The sequence below is a fragment of the Mirounga angustirostris genome, unplaced genomic scaffold (genome assembly GCF_029215605.1).
Source record: "Mirounga angustirostris isolate CCGP_5_RB_7025 unplaced genomic scaffold, mMirAng1.0.hap1 SCAF_4, whole genome shotgun sequence".
Taxonomy (NCBI): Eukaryota; Metazoa; Chordata; class Mammalia; order Carnivora; family Phocidae; genus Mirounga; species Mirounga angustirostris.
In genome coordinates, this window is record NW_026991712.1 from 44,680,309 (window position 1) to 44,702,041 (window position 21,733).

The 21,733-nt window shown below is 41.7% G+C and overlaps 1 protein-coding gene and 1 long non-coding RNA gene across 7 annotated transcripts in view; one reads left to right on the plus strand and one right to left on the minus strand.

Annotated features, from left to right (window-relative positions):
* Positions 1–8,838, minus strand: part of LOC135364095 (uncharacterized) — a 103,214-nt gene extending 94,376 nt beyond the window's left edge. The window contains exons 1-2 of the long non-coding RNA XR_010410609.1: positions 8,735–8,838; positions 6,522–6,758 (exon numbers count right to left, since the gene is read on the minus strand). This is a non-coding gene — a long non-coding RNA (uncharacterized LOC135364095). The remainder of the gene's footprint in view (positions 1–6,521; positions 6,759–8,734) is intronic.
* Positions 8,839–8,877: 39 nt separating this feature from the next.
* TMEM64 (transmembrane protein 64) overlaps positions 8,878–21,733 on the plus strand; it is a 75,743-nt gene continuing 62,887 nt past the window's right edge. For 4 of the 6 annotated variants that reach the window (XR_010410606.1, XR_010410607.1, XR_010410608.1 and 1 more), the window contains exon 1: positions 8,879–9,854. Coding sequence is in view for 3 of the 6 variants with exons in the window: in XM_054512543.2 (XP_054368518.1) it covers positions 9,057–9,854 (798 nt within the window). In the remaining 3 variants the exon portion in view is untranslated. Of the gene's footprint in view, positions 9,855–21,733 lie in introns of all 6 variants that reach the window. The other 2 variants (XM_054512542.2, XM_045896261.3) reach the window with 2 other exon arrangements.

The following is a 21,733-nucleotide window of genomic DNA, read 5'->3' on the forward strand; positions in this document are numbered from 1 at the left end:
CATTGGCAGAGATTACAGTGATGGAAACATTCGGAAACTGCAAAAAGATAAAAAAGGGTTTGTATAAGGAACTGACCATTTCAACAGCCTTGTAAGAGGAAAGAACAGCACAAAACACAAGAAAAGGGTCAGCAGAACCTGGCACCTTAAGAACAACAACAAAGAGAGAACAGAACAGAGATGGTTCCTTAGGCACACTTGGCTAAGGACTCAGTTGCAAAGAGAAACTTGAAGCTAAAATCAAAACTTCGCTGAATGTTATTATGGGTTCAATTGAGGATCAAGTTACTCATCTATACTTCTCTATTTTATGTTTTCAGCCAGCTGCAATTCATTCCTCATGTTGTATCTACAAAGTCCTATGTATGGGGGGACCCTCCTATAGTTATTAAGAGTATATCGAGGCTGGAAAGACCATAACTGATCCTTGTAGCCAAAGTTCTGATGTTCTGAGTGTACACAGTGGGTAAACAGCACCCCTAGATGATGCTGCCTTAGGAAGGCCTGACCATACCTGAGTGGACTTCATGTCACACATTTTGAGGAGTGACTGCTGAATGACTGTGACCAAGGCTTCTCTCTCTCTTTAGCTATGAAAAAGGACACATGACACTGGCAAAAAAGTCATCTGAAATTTTGTATGATTTGTTAGACCTCATTTTAAAGATTTTGGTAACATGAGATTCTTTGAATACATAAATTTTATAGTATTTCGGTTACATTATGGAACATAATCTTAACATTCTGAGATTCCTTCCGTTTTCTCATTCCCCATATTCAATCATTCCAAGTAATCTTGATTATGCCTCTGGATGTTCTCAAGTGTATTTCATCTTTCCATAAATGGGTTGAGGCTCATTTACTTTGTCTCTTGGACATGTGAAATAATCTACCAACTGGTTTCCCTCACTCATTCTCCTCACAGCTGCCAGTAAACTTTCTAAATCCAAATCTGTTTCTTTCTTTCTTAAGCTACACAAATTTCAGGTACTCTCAATTGACTATAGGATAAAATCCAAACTCTAAAGAAGTGGTTCTGAAAGTGCGGTCCCAGGACCAGCTGCATCAACATCACTAGGAAATCTGTAAAAAAAAAATGTAAATTCCTTGCCCTCTCACCCCAAATCTGCAGACTCAAACTCTCTGGGGATGGGGTCCAGGGATCTGTGCTTTTAAAAGCCTCCAGGGATTCAGATGCATACTCAAGTTTGCAAACCACTGCAAGAGACTGACACAGTGGTTATGCTGTCTCCCTTTCCCCAGGCTCACACGTGTACTCCGTGCATCATCTGTCCTCAGATCTTCCCACGACTTCTCAAGCATATCGTGCCCTTTCCCACTTCTGTGCTTTGGCACTTCCTGTGTCTGAAATGCTATTCTACTCCTCCATGATCTGGTCAACTCCTACAAAGCCCCTTAAAATCCTTTTGGAATAAGCAGGATATAAATCAGTGTATACTCATCCTTCAACATCCAGCTCAAATATCACCTTTGCTGCAAAACTTTCTCTGATACCCAGTCACTCCTTCCTCTGGGCCGCCCTTGGACCTAACACTCCACGCTACAATTGCTTATGCCTCTCACCACAAGATGGACCTGTAAGGGCAGAGTCTCACCCTCAGTGTGCCCTTTAAAATGCTGGAATCATAGATGTTCCCAATAAGTAATTACTGAATAAGACCTTATTTGGTGGTTTAACAAGCAAGCCTGGCTACTGGCTACTCCTTTTTTTTTAATTCCTTTCTTTTAGCTGAAGATGAATCCTCCTCTTCCAAGGGAGATTGCTCTCTTCTTCCTCTTCAAATGGGAGGATAGATTTGAGGGAGAATGACATGAAGAGATGAGGCAAAAGAAAATCAGCCAGATTCAGCCAGATGGGTCACTTTATGCCTGGAGATCAGCAGAGTATGCCCTTCCTCCTGAACTCATATTTAATAGATGAAACAAATGATCTTGATACAAATCCAAATTCAAAAAATATTCTCTGATCATATTTTCTTTATAATCTTTACTTATGAGAACAGTTGAAAAGCCACAAGTATTTAATAAATGTTAGAAATCATAAAATTCTGCATCTGTGTGCCTAAAAATAATAGATTCAGTCTACAGAAATAATCAATATCAGTCTCTGATCCTATTTTCTATACTGGGAAATAAGGCTCAGTGGCAGTCAGATATTCTGAATTTTCCTTTTCCTTACTTCCTAAACAAAACTTTAAACATAATATTTTATACTCATTTGTCTCCTTAATATCCTATATAGTGTTTATTAATGTGGTGGCTAGACTGAGCAATACTTTGTGTGTCCATCTACTTGTACAGTAACAGAATTACAATAACTGCAAGGCTTGGCATTTCCCCCCACTATTGTGAATAACAACAGTTTTCTAACTGAACCTTGATATACTGTTTTCACAGAATTGAAAATACTTGAAATTAGAAACACCAAATCTTCTGATTGTTCTGGACTGGAAGTTATAACTGTAGCATCAGCCTGTAATTTTCGTACTGTGAGTGGTAATTAGCTAAACAATTACTTAGCTGATATGAGTGGGTGCTTCCCCCTTTTCTGCTAATTTTTACCTGCCACCTTCATCAAGACTCACTCCTTCTGGGTCAAATATGTACTGAAGAGCATTGTAAGAGGAGAGGGAGGCTGGAGATAAACTCTTCAGGAAAATGTGTACTTGGTAAAGGATGGACAGGTGCGTGAGCAAAATGATGGCAGATCAAGGCTGGAGGAAATTATAGCATTTCCCATCACAACCATAATGACGGACAGAGGGAGTTATAGAAGAAGACTGGTTATATTCACAATTAGCTCCTGGAATTAAGGAAACCCAGGAACAGAATGAAGAACATTTGTGGGAAATGGCCAGCCATCAGGAATCATCTACCTTGCCCTTGCCATCCCAAACCCCTTGATACCACTCTGATGCACCCATTACGCATGCTTTGTAATTGAGTTAATGTTCCCTTCTTCACAATTAGACCATACTTTCTGAAGGCAGGAAATGAATTTCCTTCATCTTTATAGTCTCAAGGCAGCTAGCAAAGTATATATCCCCACTATGCTCCTGTTGAACAAATAAGTTAAATATGTAGCATTAGAAAAAATTAGTTGTTAACACTGATATAACAACTTCACAGAGGGTCCAGACACTCATTTAAATTATATATCTCAAGCAAATCTGAAAAAAATAAGGCACTTGTCTTCTGTGAAGTGCTTCCAAAAGTAGTGTTCAAAGTATCTGCCTTGCTAGCTGGAGAGCTTCTTGAAGAAGAGCACTATTCTGATTCCAGTATTTGATGCACTGCTTACACTCATGCAAAGACTCATAATTGTGCATGAGAAACAATTTGCATGAATAATAAATCTCAGCAAATTAATTTTAACTACTAATTTCAATACCCACATAGCAAAATGTACTTATCATTATGGATGTCCTTAAATTTAAGTGAAGGTAATATTGTGAAATATTGTGAAATCCATAATTATAAAATAATTTAGAGTTTGCAGAGTAATTTACCATTGAATTAGTTTTTAATGCCTTTTTTTTTTTTAAAGATTTTATTTATTTATTTGAGAGAGAGAGAATGAGAGACAGAGAGCATGAGAGGAAGGAGGGTCAGAGGGAGAAGCAGACTCCCCGCCGAGCAGGGAGCCCGATGCGGGACTTGATCCCGGGACCCCAGGATCATGACCTGAGCTGAAGGCAGTTGCTTAACCAACTGAGCCACCCAGGCGCCCCCCATTGAATTAGTTTTTAATAGCATCTTACCATTTTGCTTTTAAATGTAATTAATAATGCTTGATTGGATTCCCTCTTCTACCTCCTTCCCTCTCCTCACAGATACTAACAAAGTAAGGAATTCAAATGACAAGCACAGTGGCAAGTCTAAAACAAAGAGGCTGGAAAAATGTACCCAGTGTATGACTGACACCTAAAGAGCTGAGAAGATAAATCAGGGAAATTATTTGTGATCAGGGAAATTCATGTAAATCATGTCCTAGGCTATCAAAGGGGAGAGAAAAACTATCTGCATTCTCCAAATAAACCCCCAACGACAGACTCCATTACAATTAGAAATCAGCACTGGCAAATTTGCATTCATTCCTAGTCATTTCTTTAAACCTCAGAGAAAGCATTGCCTCCCGGCAGCTAATCCTTTCCCCAGATCTTAATCCCACCCTCCTCACCTCATTGGGAACCTGGCTTCATCACTTCTTTTCTCCTTTCTGTTTCTCAATCCTTTTCTCTCCCCAGGCTTCCTTATCTCAATTTATGAACACGCTGGAACATCACACAATCTCCCCATCTTCCTCACCTGGCATTACCTCCTAGCTGTCACCCTTTTCTTCCTTTCTTTCTGTTCAGGATCATCAAAAAAGCCATTTAAACTCTGCTATACTCACCTTTCATTTACTCTCACACCTCTACAATTTGCCTTTCATTGAAAGTACTTTCCCTAATGCTGTAGTGGCTACTTTTTTTTTTTTAAGATTTTATTTATTTGAGAGAAAGGCGGTGGGGAGGATGGGGGGGAAGAGGGAGAGACAGTGTGTGTGGGGGGAGATGGAGCCGAGAGAGAGAGAGAGAGAGAGAGAGAGACAAGCAGACTCCACACTGAGTGGGGAGCCGGAAGCGAGACTCGATCCCAAGACCCTGAGATCATGTCCTGAGCCGAAACCAAGAGTCAGATGCATAACTGACTGAGCCACCCAGGTGCCCCCGTAGTGGCTACTTTTAAAACAGATTATCTAAAGGACACTTACTGGTCCTTCTTTCACCTTGAACCCTTTGCAACATTGGGCACTGCTATCCTTTCCTTCCTTCTTAATATTCTCTCTTCCTTGGATAATAATTTCTCCTGATCTTTCATAACACCTGAACTTTGATTTTAAAACCTGGTTCCATCACTTTCTCTGCGTAGCCTTGGGTAAGCTGTGTGAACTCGGGTGTTAGTAGTACTGAACTAATCAGCCTTTATCCTTTTCAGCTATCAGTCAGGGTCCCAGTAGGCAACAGAAACCATAGTAAAGAGAGTCTAATCAAGGGAGTATTACAAGGATGGTGTAGCATCAGGAAGCCATTACTAGAGCCAGGATGGAGCTGGAAACTTGATAAAGGAACTTTGATCATGGAAGAATTCAGTTACTGCCAAAAACACAGTGAAACTGGGTTAGGCAGAGGTAAACACCCTGTCCACTTCTTACTCCTACTATCTTCCATCTTCTTCTGCTGCCTTTCATTGGTCAAACCTAACTGGAAAGCCAGAGCATGGAGGAGGCTGGGTAATGCAAACTCTAGAGCTCAGCCTCCTGAGACACACAGCAAGGCAGGGAAAAGCAGAGAATGAACCCAGATGGAGGACTAGCAGGAAACAGCCAGTCACAAGCACACTACCTACCACCCCCCTTTATTCACTTAAAAATATTTAATGTGCCAGGAACTATTCTAGGGACTACAGAGGATCCCAAGACTCCTTAGGGAAGACAGTAAAGCAATAACTATACACATTTCAGATCATAGATACAAATGAAAAAAAGGAGTACCATTACTCTAATGTAGACTCTGAGATCACAGTAAAACTTAAAATAAATAAAAAGGAAGGAAGGGATAATAAATTTTCTAAAAGCTAGGGGAAGAGTATTCAAACAAGAGAGATTAGCAAGGGCAGAGTGCAGACATGCTGAGGTAGAAATCAGTTTGGCCTATCCAAGGCAGAGACAGGAGGCCGGTGTGGCTGGAGGGAGGGTGGCAGGAGATGAGGCAGGACTGGTTGGCAGAAGTTAGATCATAAAGGGCTTTGTAGACTTAGCAAGGAGTTGGGGTGTTTTTGCTAATGCAAAAGAAAGGTTTTAGGTGGGGGTGGCAGGTTGGAGTGTTTGTAAGTTAAGACATATCTAATTTCCATTTGTAAAACATAGCTTCAGCAGTTCTGTGAAAAATAAATCGTAGCAGGCAAGGATGGAAACATCATGTTATAGTCTGCATTGCCCTGACCAGAGCTCCCAGGTTCAGGAGAGCTGGGAGGTGTTTTGTGTAGGGGTGGCACTGTTTGGGTCAGGATGGGTGCCTGACATACAAGTAGCATGACGACCAACTGGCTGGCAGCCAATGATGGGGCTCAGAGATAAGGGGTCTTGCAACTGGACTGTGTTCCTCTGGAACGTAGGGGAGAGGATAAGAAGAGTAGTGTGAGGACAGATCAAAGAGGTAGAGAAAAAATGGAGAGCCAATGGGAAAGAAATAAGAGAACAGCTTCTAGAAGGGCCTTCGTTCCTAACACCTACTCATATATCCATATAAACCCTTTTGCTTTCACCCTTTTAATTGAGGTGGTCTCTGGGTCTCTTTCTTACATGCAAAATAGTCTAATGAATATATTAGTGTTCTCAAGATTTCATTCTTCTCTTCTAATTTCCATCAGTCAGAAAGATGAAGATCTGCTCTGGTAACAAATAAACCCCTCAAATCTAAGTTGCCTAAAACAACCAGTGTTGACTTCTCACTCACTTTTAAATATCCATCATGAGGTGAATGGGACTCTTTTCTGCATCATCCTCCCTCTAAGACCAAGACTTACAGAGCATATACTCTCTGGAACATTGTTGATTGCCATGGCAAAGAGCAAAAAGAGTTCTGGAAGGTCTTGCATCAGCAATTAAATGCTATGCTCACAATTCATGGCAGAATGTGTCATGTGACTCATCCCAACTACAAGGAAGCCAGGAAATGCAATCCTGCTTGTACCTGAAAGAGAACAGAAAATATTTGATATACTCACCACCATTCACTCATCCATAACCATGGCTTTAACTGCTGCCTATACACAAATCTCAAAATTTCTAAGAAATGCCCCATTGTCACTCTTTATCCATATTTTCAACTACCTACTGGAATGCCACAACTGGATTAAATCATAGGTATTTCAAATCTCAAGTACCAAGACCTAATCCTTTATCTTTCCCAGAAACTTTCTGTGTTTTTTCTCTTGGTTAGTGGACCCATAATTGAGCCACAATATCAAATAAGAAACCCAGATATTTGACTCCTCCCTCTCTTCCAACATTCATTTAGTTTCCAAACCTATAGATGTTCCCCTCTAATTTATTCTCATCCTACTAACTCCATGACCATTACCCTACTTCAGCCCTTCGTGGATTCTTGCCCAGACAATTGTGTTGGCCCTGTCTGGTTTGTCTGCCTTAATATCTTTTCCTATAAACTGTGATAATTTATTCATTCCTCAAACATTTATAAAGTGCTTACTCCTTCTTAGTGCTTAAGTAATGAGCCCATCTTGAAGAAATTCAGTCTAAAGACAGAGACGGTGATGTAGACTAAAAATTTGGACACAGTGGACAAATGTGATAATAATTATGTAGCAAACAGTGGAGAAATGGAAAGGAAACATCAAATTGAGTGTGGTGCTGATGGGAAGGTAGTTTTGGAAGCTTCTAGAGAGGAAGTAAAACCGGCTAAATGCGAGTCCTTCTTTCACCTTGAACCCTTTGCAACATTGGGACCTCTGGGGTTAGAAGGGGCATTCTGTTGACTGGAAGCCTTACCAATGAAGAGTTGGTTAATACATTTCGTATATGTATTATGTAGTATATTCTTATAATAAAATAAATTATAGAAAAGTTATTAAGCACATCATAAGAGAAAATACATTTATAGAACTGTAGTATACTGAAAAAATCTGAGTGTAAGTGGACTCACACAGTTCAAACCACTGTTGATCAAGGGTCAGCTGTATTTTATCAATCCTCACTTTATGTCATTAAGTTGTACTATTATCTTCATTTTGCTATTTAAAAGCAAACCCTGAGATTCAGAAGTTAATGACCACTTCCACACTTAATAAAATGTTTTGCATTGGAGCCCAAGTTGCTATCTACCAAGCCATGCTAAGTTTAAGGCGCCTACAGGAACTGCACTCCCATGTGTCCACAGGCTGAAGCACAAGGGAAAGACGGGATTGGGGGTCATCAGAACAAGGGAAACACGGTGGGATCTAAGTTATGGGCGTGGATGAGATGGCTCAACCAATTCTAAAAAAGGAAGAAGGAAAGAGGACCCGGGGAACATTAAAGTTAAAAAGGCGAAAAGCGGAAAAAAAAACAGCAAAAAAATTTGAGGAGTCGTTTGATAATGGGAATCCTTAAGAAATGTCTTTTCGTGAATCTTTTTGAGAAGTCCCTAGTCCAAGTGTCTGGCACTTGGTAAAGGACCTCTGGGGCTAGAAGGGGCATTCTGTCAAGGGTGGGCCTTTCTATCTAATTACTCCATCTCCTGAAGGATCCGTGATACCCACATGGGGACTGGGGAGGTAAACAATTCGCAAATTCTCCTCAGAGCAAATCAAGAACTCTTCTTCCTCCAGTGTCGCGCAAGGAGCTGTGGATGTGAGCGTCCCAAAAGCTGCTCGCTCGAATCAGAGGTTACTGCAGAAACAACCAATGGGCAAAGATCCAAGCAGCCTGCGGACTGGGACTCGGTCCGGGGGAGAAGAGCGCGTGCCCCGACACGCAGGCACGCGCGCGCCCGCCAGGGGAGACAGGGAGCGCGCCGGGTCCCCAGCCCGTCACCGCACTCTACTTCACTGCCACTTCCTTCTCTCTCTGGTGTCCACGTCCCCTCGGCTCCTTCTCTCCTCCCAGCAACTCCCCTCAGCAGCCCCAGCCCCGGCCAGCCCCGCGGCCGCCGCCGCAACCCCTCCTCACCATCCCTGCAGCTGGCCGGACTGTGCGTCAGGGGGGCGGGGCCTAGCGCGAGCGGCATGCTGGCCCCGCCCCCACGCCGAGGCCCCCGCCCCCTCTGGCCGAAAAGGGGCGGGCCCGGCCGGTGCTGGGTCCAGAGTTTTCTCACTCTCCGTCGGACCCGTCCCTCCGCCGCTGAGACCTTGCCCTTACCCCGGGCCCTTTCCTGCTCCCCGAGCAGACGCAGGGAGTCCAGGCAGGGCGTACGGGGAGCCATGAAGGGCCGCTGCCTGAGAGGCGCCGCGGCGGAGGGGCTGGCCGGCTGAGGGCCCGCGCCGGCCGAGGCATGTGGAGCCCCAGCGGCAGCCTGCTCCAGGCACTACCCCGGCTCCTGCAGCACGCCGCCCTCCAGGGCCGAACCGAGCTGCCGGCCCGCTGGGTCCTGCCGCGGGCAGCGGGCGGGGACGACGCGGCCGATCGCCTCCCCCGCGGGGGCGGGGCGAGCGCGGCGGCGGCGGCGGCGGCTGCCTCGGGCGCCCTGCTCGGCGCCTATCTGGAGCGCCACGGTCCGCCAGCAGCCTCGGAGCTGCCGGCGCCGGGCGGGGCCTTGGCGGGCGGCCCCGGCGGCGGCAGCGGCGGCGGCGTGGTGGTCGGCGTGGCGGAGGTGAGAAACTGGCGCTGCTGCTGCCTCGGCAGCACCTGTTGGTGCCGGAGCCTCGTGCTGGTGTGCGTGCTGGCCGCGCTGTGCTTCGCTTCCCTGGCCCTGGTCCGCCGCTACCTGCAGCACCTCCTGCTCTGGGTGGAGAGCCTCGACTCGCTGCTGGGGGTCTTGCTGTTCGTCGTGGGCTTCATCGTGGTTTCGTTCCCCTGCGGCTGGGGCTACATCGTGCTCAACGTGGCCGCCGGTTACCTGTACGGCTTCGTGCTGGGCATGGGACTGATGGTGGTGGGCGTCCTCATCGGCACCTTCATCGCGCATGTGGTCTGCAAGCGGCTGCTCACTACCTGGGTGGCCGCCAGGATCCAGAGCAGCGAGAAGCTGAGCGCCGTTATTCGCGTCGTGGAGGGAGGAAGCGGCCTGAAAGTGGTGGCGCTGGCCAGACTGACCCCCATTCCTTTTGGGCTTCAGAATGCAGTGTTCTCGGTAAGTGGTGTCCCGCTGCCCCCCATCCCTTTCCAAGACTGTTTTCCAGCGGTCTTGTGACGGTCCTGGAGGGCGCTCCATCAGATAAATGCCAGCAGAGAAGTGCCATTGACAACAGGAGTTAGAATCACTTTGCGTCGCACGCTGAGAAATCTCATACAAATAAAACAAATCTAAGTCGGGGCCTCAGACCTGGTAGAGAAAGAACTCTTTTTTGGCATATGAGTATGGTTAAAAATGAAAAGTCCTTTTAACTTGGAGGGGAGATGAATGAAAATGTCAATTTTAAACATTTGTCATCTTATTTCTGTCGCAGCTTTGGCAACAGTCAGGGAGTGAAGGCTTCACGTTCCTAGCTTTCTCTCCTGCCTGCAAAATGCATCCAGGGTTTTGACTCAACTTTTTAAGGACACGAGGCTGAAGGAAGTGTTTGGGTAAACAGCGGAGGGAGTAGCTTCAGACTCCATATTATAGTCTCCTAAAACTTGTAATAGGCCTTTTCTTCATTAGATAATTTGCTTTAATACGATGCAAAGGGGGAAATCCTCCTGTTTATTTTTCTTTGGAGGAACTGCATTTTGAAATCACTCGGTAGGGGTAAAACAAAATAGGACAGATAACCTTTTGCCTAGTGAGCATATATTTTTCTTTATACACATCTTCTACACTCTTTTTTGCTTGTATTCATACGTTCTGCTTATCCTATTTAGTTTTCTCTAGCTCAGTGCAATTGACTGAGGAATAGAAATACTGCTAGTGAGGAGACCATCTTCCCGGAAGAAAGGAATCCTGTCTTTACAAACTTCCTAACTTTGGACCGCATCATTAACCCTATGTGTCCTTGCTTTCCTCTTTTCTAAAGTGAAGGGATTGAACTAGATTACTGAGTTCCCAAATTCAATGATTGTAAACTACAAAGAGTTCATATAGTGATTTCCCAGGAACTCAGCCCTTCAGCTTGACTTAAATAAAACTGTGGTATGGAAGTAAAGAGATACAGCATTCAAAACCATAGGGATAGATGTATTTTATATTATGTTAGTGATTCTGATACATTGTATTGTTTTAAAAATAAATTATTGTTAGTCCCTAGAAACTCATTTTGTTTTGAATTAAGAATAATTCTAACCACTGATTCCTAAAAGATAAATATTGGTATTTTTAGGAGTGTGGTATTGTTTTAAAGCCCAAATATCTCCTGATTCATTAGTTTGAATAATTTTTATCACCACGAATTGCTTTCAAAACAATATATAACTTTAACAAACTATGACCACCGGGTTAAACAATTTAAATAAACTAGCAGTTTATCTAAAAAAAAAAAAAATTCTACCCAACCTACCATTTTTGTGATGAAATTAAGATTTTTTTCTTCTTTTTAAACGACTTTTGCAAATCTCATGTTGATTCTAATCAACAGCAGCAACGACTAGAATGAGGCTCATGGAGGCATGGAAATAGATAAGGGTTTTTTGTAGAGAGAAAGTTTGGTGTTTATGGTGGTTTGATATGTTTTTTGAACTTAAATTTTTCCCTTTTACAACAGCCTATAGTACTAAGTATAACCATGAACTTTGACCCAGCCTTGGGTAAAATAGATCACGTGTTCTAAGACTTTGGAAGAGGGTTGGGACTAAGGGCCTGAATAGTTTCCTTCTGTTAGTTGGCTTTGTTCTCCAGTATAGCTTGTGTCTTTGAGCCTTTTCTTGTTCACCTGCTGTGTGCTTACTACCCTAAGCTCTTTCCAAATACTATTTCTCATCTTTAAGCCAGCCCTGCATAATGTATTTATGCATATAGTGTAGACTTGTTTAACAGCTTGGAGCACAGGACTAGTGCCCTGGAGTCCTACTGTCTGCATAGAATCTGTTGACCTTGATCAAGTTGCTTATCTTCTCTGTAGTCAGTTCCTTATTTGCAAAATGGGGAAAGAAGTGGTACCTACTTTATAGGATTATTGAGACAATTAACATAAGACAAATACATTCAGTAGAGTCTGGCTTAACAAACACATGTTCTTTTTTGTCACCATTACTATTGTTTTTGTTTTTGTTTTTTTGTTTTTTTATTTTTTTATTTATTTGCGAGAGAGAGAATGAGAGACAGAGAGCATGAGAGGGAGGAGGGTCAGAGGGAGAAGCAGACTCCCTGCCGAGCAGGGAGCCCGATGCGGGACTCGATCCCGGGACTCCAGGATCATGACCTGAGCCGAAGGCAGTCGCTTAACCAGCTGAGCCACCCAGGCGCCCGCCATTACTATTGTTATTACCCAAGGTCACCTGGGTACTAAGTAATTGGTGAAGTAAAACTATGCACTATGGTTTTATGATAGGGTCTCAAACCATGGCTTCATTGCATATTAGTATATTTAGTAGCTACTGTAGTCCGGAGTATATAATGAGGATTCATTATATATTTGTTAATTAAAAATAAGACAGTTTTGGAGTGCCTGGGTGGCTCAGTCAGTTAAGTGTTCAATTCTTGGTTTTGGCTCAGGTCCTGATCTCAGGGTCCTGGGCTTGAGCCCCATGTCCTATTCCGCACTCAGCAGGGAGTCTGCTTGATTCTCTCTCCCTCACCCTCTCCCCCTCCTCTCTCTCTAAAATAAGTGAATAAAATCTTTAAAATAAAAGGACAGTTTTTTAAAATGCTTTTTAACATACTAAATACATGAATAAGAATTTATACTTTGTGCTTGGACATAATTTAAGGTAATTATGTAGTTGAAACCACACCTGACAAGAGGCAACTCTGAAGTTGGTGCTGTGGGGTCAAGAGCAAAGAAGGGAAAAAAAAGGAAAACGGTCTCTTAAAGAGAGATTATTAGCATAATTTTACCGAGGAAGAAACAGAGGCTTAGCCCTCCAGACACTTTTTTAGGGTCACTCACCTACCAAGTGGGGAGCTGAGGTTTGAAACCAGGATGGGCTGATGAGGTGTGTCATACTGTAATTTTTTACTCATAGCTATAAGCAGGGTGTGTTGTAGAGCCAGTGAACATAGTCGGTTACATTTTGTTTATTTTTTTTATTCTTAACTATCTGCTTATTAGCTCTTTCAACTAAAACAGTTTACTGAATTCACCCAGGGTATGTGGGTGAAAAGAAAGCTTAGTTTAGGCTGATTTTTGTTTTAGTCTCTCTCTTTCGTCTTCTAGAACTTCATTCTACCTCCAGCCTCTCTACCCTCATACCCCCTGACTGCCCACAGCTGCTCACTTTCTCCGCATATTTCTCTTTTTTTCTTCCCTTCCTGTCTTTTAAAAGATCCTCCCCCCCTTCTCTATTCCATTAAGAAAACTCATTTTCTTAATGCCCATGATTAAAGAAATTTATCTGAGCTTACCTTAAAAAGGAAGTGAGGTAGAGTGGTCATGAGAGTCATAGGCTTTGGAAGTAGTCCTTGATTAGCCCATGCTGAGTTATGAGGGTTAAATAAGCTAGTCTAGGGAAGGCTTTAAGTATTGCCTGGCACATAGTCAATTCTCAGTCATTGTTAGCAATTATTATTAGTGGTGCAGGTAGTGGTATTTACATTTTAGACGCAGGAGATGATTGTGAAGGTTAATATATAGAAGAAGAAAAGGGGCTCTCCTTTGCTTTGTGTCTATTATTAACCATATTTCTTTGCTTTTTCCATGTGTGCCAAAAAGGGATAAGCAAACTGACACTCTACGTTTTTGAAATAAGAAAAAAGTACATACACTTTATAGTCTCAATTATTAGATCATAAGAAATATAATTTCCCAAGTACATATTTAAATTTTTTCCTTTTTAAAAAAAAATGCGCCTTTTTTTTTTTTTAAAGATTTTATTTATTTATTTGACAGAGAGAGATAGCGAGAGCAGGAACACAAGCAGGGGGAATGGGAAAGGGAGAAGCAGGCTTCTTGCTGAGCAGGGAGCCCGATGTGGGACTCGATCCCAGGACCCTGGGATCATGACCTGAGCCGAAGGCAGACGCTCAATGACTGAGCCACCCAGGCGCCCAATGCACCTATTTTTTTGCTGGGAAATAGTTAAAGCTCCCCTCTCCCCCATTTTTAATGTAATCTTGTACCTGTAGTTATTACTGCCCTTGAAGACAGATTTATAGACTTATAGTTTGTTTGTGTTTCTAAGTATTGTTCTTTTTTTTTTTAAGATTATTTATTTATTCATTTGACAGAGACACAGCGAGAGAGGGAAAACAAGCAGGGGGAGTGGGAGAGGGAGAAGCAGACTTCCCGCAGAGCAGGGAGCCCGATGCGGGGCTCGATTCAGGACCCTGGGATCATGACCTGAGCCCAAGGCAGACACTTAACCGACTGAGCCACCCAGGTGCCCCTCTAAGTATTGTTCTCATCTGGACACATGTCTAGGATGGGCATTTCTTAGAGCTCTGGTCAGGACAGGTTAAATTATGCTGTAGTAAAAACCCCTAAATCTCAGTGAGTTAAAAAGTAGAGGTTTGCTTACTTGTTGACACAGCTTCAGGTTCAGCTTGACTTGGGGAAGGGTCAGGGAATCTTTGCTTTAGGTCACTTTTACCCTGGGATCCAGGCTGACAGAGCCACCATCTTTCACTTGGTTACTGTGACATGGTGAATTGCACACTGGTTTTTAAAGCTTTCATCTGGAAATCATCTCACTTTTTACTGGCCTGAACAAGTTACCTGGCCAGCGGTAACTTCAATAGAGTCATGCACGTACCAGGAAGGAGCTAGAACTGGGGTGTTTGCTAGCAGTCTTCGTGACTCTCACTTGATTACCTCCTCTCTCTCTCATCCCCCACCACTAATCATCGGCCAAATCCTATGGATTCTGCCTCCTGAACACGTCTGTTTGACCTGCTGCCATTACTTTGGTTCAGGCATCTCAGCCTCCCACCTGGTCTCCTTGCCTCTGAGCCAAGGATTTCCAGTTTTTTTCTCTCTCCAGAAAGATCTTTCTAAAATGCAAATCTGATCTTGTTACTCCCCTGCAGGAAACTCTCAAATGGGTTTTCTAGTCCCCTCTGGATAAATTCCAAACCCTCACAGCATACATACCTCTGTACCGTCTTGCCATTCCTCAATTACTAAATGCTCTTTGATGTGTTAACTTCTTTGATCCTCAGCATTCTAGGAGGTAGACATGATATTTCTGATTCAAACAGCAAATCTTGTCTGTAGCTTTGAAACTTCAGGTTTTCCTTTTTCCTTTCCTTTTCCTAGAAGAAACTTGTCTGTAAAGTTGGAAACCAAAAACATTCACAAGAATAACATCCCATCCTGTATTTAGCATTAGAGTAGTCTCATAAGGTCTGCTCTAAGATGCCCCTTTGGAGACATCTGGACTTTCTGTAGTTTAAAGTTACCTTCTGTGAAATGTCAATTTTAATCCAAAAAGTATTATGTGATGGTTGGTATGGGTAACAGAATCCATAATGGTACTTGCAGCTTCCAGAGGGGAGATCCTAAAAATCATTCTGTCTTTTTTTACTTTGGTCATGGAAAAACTTAAAAAGTCAAAGATCTGGTAGGTTCCTTTTCTTAAATAATTCCCCATGGGAAATTTTGTTTCTATCATCATTTAATCTTTGAGGCCTAAAATAAAAGCTTGAAGCATAGCATGAAAGATTCTCTTATTCATGTGTTATATAGCACTTTGCAGTTTGCAGAGCATATTGACATATATGATACCCTGTAATCATCACAGCAGGTCTTTGAGGAGCTATCCATGACTAAGAGGCAGAGTTCTATAGAGGACAGGTGTCACTTGAAATCAGACTTGGTCCTGACATTTACTGTGGCTTCTTGAGCTGGTTACAGTTACTCTTCGGAGCCATATTTTCTGTTGTAAAATGTGTTTAGTGATACCTGCTACATGATGTGGTAAGATATATAATTTGCTCATTATTTACCACTTCCTTCTCTCCATCCTCTGCATTCCAAAGGGAGAACATCAAAACTCAGAGATTTTTTTTTTTCTTTTGTAACTTAACAAATATTTGTATTACACTTACTAAGTGCCAGGCACTGTTCTTGCACACATCCTATCAACCCTAAGCTTCATCTTACCACTAAGGCAACTGAGGCACAAAGTGGCAAAGTAATTAGTAAATAGTAGAGTCATGAACTTACCCAGGGTTCTATTCTTGGTCCAAGAAGAGCTGAATTTCTCAGAGATTTCCTGGTTCCAGTTGCAGAGCACTTGCCCTGTGGTGCATTGAATACATGTTAAGGAGGACCTCCCATGCGTCAGGCTCTGGGCAAGATTCTATATAGTTGAATTAGACATTATCCCAGGACTTCAGAGCAGGGGTCAACAAACTGTGGTCCCTGGTTGGGTCCACCATCTGATTTTGTATGGCACACAAACCAAAAGTTTTGTTTTGTTTTTCATTTTTAAATGATTGGAAAAAATGTCAAAAGAAGAATAATATTTTGTGCACATGAGAGTTACATGAAATTCAAATTTCAGTGGCTGTAAATAGTGTTATTGGAGTACAGCCATCCTCATTCATGTTTATACTGGTTATAGCTCATTTTAAGCTAAACTGGCAGAGTTGCAGCAGAGACCCCAACGCCTGCAAAGCCTAAAGTATTTCTTGCCCGGCACTTTATAGAAAAAGTTTGCATTACAACTTCAGCAGTGACTCTAATAAAATAGCAATTAAGCCTGAACCCCTGCAACTGTAGGAAGAGGCCCCTAAGCTCTCCTGTGTATCTTACTTACCTTTGTATTTAACAAAATTGTCTTTTTGAAAACAAAAGCAATAAATATGTGGATACTGTGAGTAGAATGCAAACAAAATAGAAATGAGTAAATTTAAAAGTGCAAGACCTGACCCCATCACCCTGGCTCACTTCTCAGTGGAACCATTTTAAAGAATTATGTGTTAGCAGGGGTGCCTGCGTGGCTCAGTCGTTAAGCGTCTGCCTTCGGCTCAGGTCATGATCCCAGTTTCCTGGGATCGAGCCCCGCATCAGGCTCCCTGCTCTGCGGGAAGCCTGCTTCTCCCTCTCCCACTCCCCCTGCTTGTGTTCCCTCTCTCGCTGTGTCTCTCTCTGTCAAATAAATAAATAAAATCTTTAAAAAAAAAAAAAAAAGAATTATGTGTTAGCAAACTGTTAATTACTTTTGTTATTTTTATGAGCCCATAATAGGTTAAAAACAGCAACAGAAACATTTTCTGTTGGTTTTGGGAGGGGCAGGGAACTGTGAAACTGGTATAGTAACTAAATGACAGCAAAAGATTAAAGACGAACTTAAAGCAAATATAACTAATGAATTTTCCTCAGGTTTGCACTGAATAATCAAGAAAAAGAAAAGTTTTAGTAATTTAGTTCACAGTTGAACTGAAATTTATTTTACAATGAAAGTTTTTGACAGGCTAGTGATTGTAAGATCACAATTATGGTAAAGTCTTAGCCTCACGGACTCTTTGGGGACCTATAGTTCTGTCTCAGCTCCCGTGTGACTTTGGGGAAGTCATTTAATGACCTGGCCCCCAATCTTCTTATTTGTAAGGGGAGAGGTTAGAAAAAGTCTCATAGTTTGCTGTTAAGAAGGCAGATGTTCTGAGCAACAATTTAACGTCCCCCTTTATTTTAACAGTTTGGTGATAGTAAGTTTTATGAAAATGTTTTCTCATCCTAAATTCTTATTCTGTATTACAGATATAACCATAGATGCAGATATAGGTAATGGATCATGATACTTGTCACTGTACCAGGGTATCTAATGATCCTTTCTTCTCACTATTAAGGTCTACTGGGTACAGCTTGGATGGAATAGGAAGACAGAGATCAGTGTGTGTTTTGAAGGACCTTGGAGTCTATCTCTGAAGGATCAGATATGATGGCCAAGTTAACAAATGTGATGCCACCTCAACCCATACCCATAGGCCTCACAGTAACACTGAGTCCAACTGGCCATTACTTCTTTGAAACTGTTTACCCCTCTTTGTGCCCCTTCAGTTATCTCATTAGTTTCTGTGGTTTTTAAAGCCTCATCTGTGGGCTTAAAATTCACATTTCAGTATCTCTAGCCTATTGTATCTTAGTAATATATACAGTATGTCTTATTGTCCCTTATCTAGATTAAAAAAAAAGTCTTTAAAAGCAGATGGGTTTTATTAAAACTTATTTCAACAGTTTCAGCAGTGTTCATTGTAAAAATTGAAAAGTATAGTTAAGTACAAAGAAGAAAACAATCATTAACGTTTTAGTGTTTATTTTTGTAGTCTGCATTAATGAATGCTTGTGCTTTCCTTATATAACATTGTGAGTAAATGTTATTAATGATTCTTGTGACCTTTTACTGGATGTAATGAACATTTTGATTATTAAGAATGGTACAGAATGACTTAAAATGGACACAGTCAACTATGGTTTTCTCTCTTTGTGTCTTTATCCCTGCTGACAGCTGGGTCTTATGTATAGAAGGCATTTGATAAATTTTTGTTGGGTGAGTAAAAATAATAAGCCTATAGTTTTTCAACTCTACAAATAAGATCTTTTTAATTTATGTTCCAGAAAATATATGCAGTAAAGTGTGTGTATTTTTTTTTCTGGGGAAAAGGTTTAGTGTGTGTGTGTGTGTGTGTGTGTGTGAATCAGATTCTCAAATGGATCAGTGACCCCTAAAATATTAACCATTAAAAGCAGTTCCTAATTTAGGTGCATTGAACTAACAAAAAGGTCTGTATATATGAAGATGGCCTCTGCTTTGTAGGTAGACTTACTGACCTAACCGTCTTTGTCTGTAGAAGCCTGTACAAGCTGTTGGAGTGGGTGTCTCTGAGCCTCTGCCTTGTCTTTTCTTTCCAGTAGCAAGACTTTTCCGATTACTTTTACAGTTGCTGCTTAACCAGAGGGTCTCAACCTTGACATTAGGTTGACCTCAGAGATTACTGGAAATGCTTTTAGTATTCATTCAGTATTCACTTAATAAGTAACTGGTAGGTACCTAATCTGTGCCCACTGCTGTTCTAGATGCTAGAGTTATAGCCGTGAACAAGGCAAAGTTCATCCCAAATCCCTTAGAGTGCTTGCAGTCTAGTGGAGAAATAACATTCTAGGTACAGTATGGCATAAATTTTGCTGATAATTTCCATTTATAACACTATTTTCTTCTGGGGTGGGGGGAAGTGTTCTGTCTGAGCAACTGATTACAAGTGGACTTTGTGTCCTCACCTGTTTATAAACTGGCAATTATTATAGGTCTCCACATTTATAAACAATTTTGATGTTGATATCGTCAACATCCAATGAACATGTATTTAGCCCCTAGTATATAGTAGGCATGTGCTCAAGACCAGAGATACAATGAAGAACAAGACAGGTCCTTTCCTTTACAGAATTTCTAGTCTGGGGAAGAGGTGAAGGGCAAACAGATGGTGAAATTTTTAGTTAACTCTCCAGTGTGAAGGGGATGGGGACCGTCTAGTGTCCCGTCAGAGAATTTGAAAGCTGTTCCTAATGCAGACCAGGGAGCTCAGGGAAGGTTTGTTAGAGACGTCCATGACTGAGTAATGAAAGACAGTTTAGGACTTTCGCCCAAGTAAGAAGAGTGGGAGGAAGGATGTGAGTTTCCTTGCCAGAGGGAAGGAACATTGTGTAAAGGCCCAGAAGGAAAAGAGAGCAAGGAGTATTCTAAGAACAAAAGAATTTTGATGTGCCTAGAACATAATGTGACATGAAGCATGAGATAATCAGAGTCTGGGTCGTGAAGCACATTGCCTGTGGAAGTGAACCTGAACCATATTCTGATGGCTATAGGAAAGAGTTAAAGCAGGATTAGGTCTAGATTTTTAAAAGATTTCTGCAGGATTTAGTATAGGAGGTGAGTGCGGGTGGGTCTCCTCTCTGTGTCCAGACTAGAGAGGAGAGATTGAATAGGAATAGAACAGACAGTAGGTAGGTTTTTTAGGTATTTAGAAAGTGGAATTGACAAGACAGATGAGTAGACGTGGGAATGAGGGAGGAATGAACTGTGTGACTGACTTCTGAGGTGTCTAGCTAAGGAAACTGAGATTGGGGACACGGGAAGAGGAATTTGGGGGAGGGAAGGGAAAGGAAGGGGGAGTGGGCAGTTAGTTAATGTTTTTTCTTATACTGGTTTTGAAATTTTTATATTTCTGGAAGTGAAAACTACAGTTGACCCTCAGAACAATGAGGGGTTGGGGTACCGACCCCCCACCTGCCCCTGCTCAGTCAAAAATCTACTCCTCAAAAACTTAACTACTGATAGCCTAGTGTTGACCAGAAGCCTTACTGATAGCGTAAGGAGTCGATTCACAGCTATTTTGTATGTTATTATATACAAATAACATATTACCTACTGTTTTCTTACAATAAAGTAAGCTAAAGAAAAGAAAATGACATTAAAATCATAAGAGAAATACATTTACAGGAGTGTACTGTCTTTACTAGAAGAAGTCCATGTATAAGTGGACCTGCATGGTTCAAACCCATGGTGTTCAAGGGTCAATTGCCATTTGCAACTGTTTCTAAAATATCGATAGTATTTTGAGGATATATATCTCCTCAAATATTTTGATAGTATTTTGAGGATATAGATATACACACACACACAAAATAAAACACACAGTTTATCAATAAATAGTAATTAGATGAAAAGATCAAACTGTACTCATTTTTATTTCCTTTGGCCATACCTTTCTTAAAAATTATTTTGGGGATTCGTGATTTTTTTTTCTATATAATATTATTAAATATGTTTTTAATTGGAATTTACCTGAATTGCAACTTTGTCAATAAAACAGCATCCTTATTGTATAAACCAAGAAAATTCAGGAAAGTATAATTTGCTGAAACTAATATTAGATTCACAGAACTGTGGATAAAATTTGAGTTCTTCTGAACACAGATAGATCCCCTTTATAGTCTTCATTAGATCTATGTCAAGATACTCTGTGTGAAAATTATGTAGTTTCTTAGTGGATTAAATTAAAGTCAGTAAAGCCATTGTATAAATAGCTGGAAACTGAGGAAGTGGAGGGTTTGCCTGGGGAGCTGTATTTTGTGTGTGCCTGAGAGGACAGCAGGCCCCAGGTTCCGGGAGCATCTGAGTGATCCTTCTGAAGGTAGAGGCTCTCTTACTGTCAGCCTCAAAGATAAGTCAACTCTTGCTCTTCAGTTAAGCATTTCTTATTTTTACCTTCTTCTCCCCCCCCCCCCCCCCTCAGGTGGGCTCTTTGTTTTCAGGATCTATTTGGTATAAGGTCATGTTTTGCATTGACCCATACTGGCCCAGAGAAATGAACTCCATCTCCAAGGAAAGAACAGTACCTCTGGGAATAAGAATGTATATGCCTCTACAGTGCTTCTAGAATATTAAAAAGCATGGGAGGATGGCAGTCAACACTCACCGTCCCTGAAACTCTTACTCGAGTATTTATGATCACAAGACTGAGCAACAGGACAACAATGACGTCCTAGGTTGAGATTTCTAGTTCTTTGGAGTAGGAAAACCAGCTTGAGCCAAGATCCCAGGATGTTGTAGGCAGGAACTCCAATGAGAATATTCTAGGCTCACATTTAATGTCTTTCTGGCAAGTAGGACAAGCAGACAGATTTTTAAGAAGTTGGTGGGTGAGAACTTATTGGGGAGAGAAGCTTGGATAGGTCTTTGTGGGAACACGTATTCTAAATTTATTATGTTTTTCAAAGAATGGAGCTAGATGCAGATTCTGAATAGGATCTTAGCATATTAGAAGTGCTGTATTGGAATAATTTGGAACCTGTTTATCTTAATAAAGTTAGTAATAGCTGAAAAATGTGTGTGTATGTGATTGTGTTGCTGTACTGGGTAAATTATTTGACACTCCAGCGAAAGTGTTTAGCACAATGAGCCAAAATTAGCTTTTTACTTTCTTTTGATATACAGCTT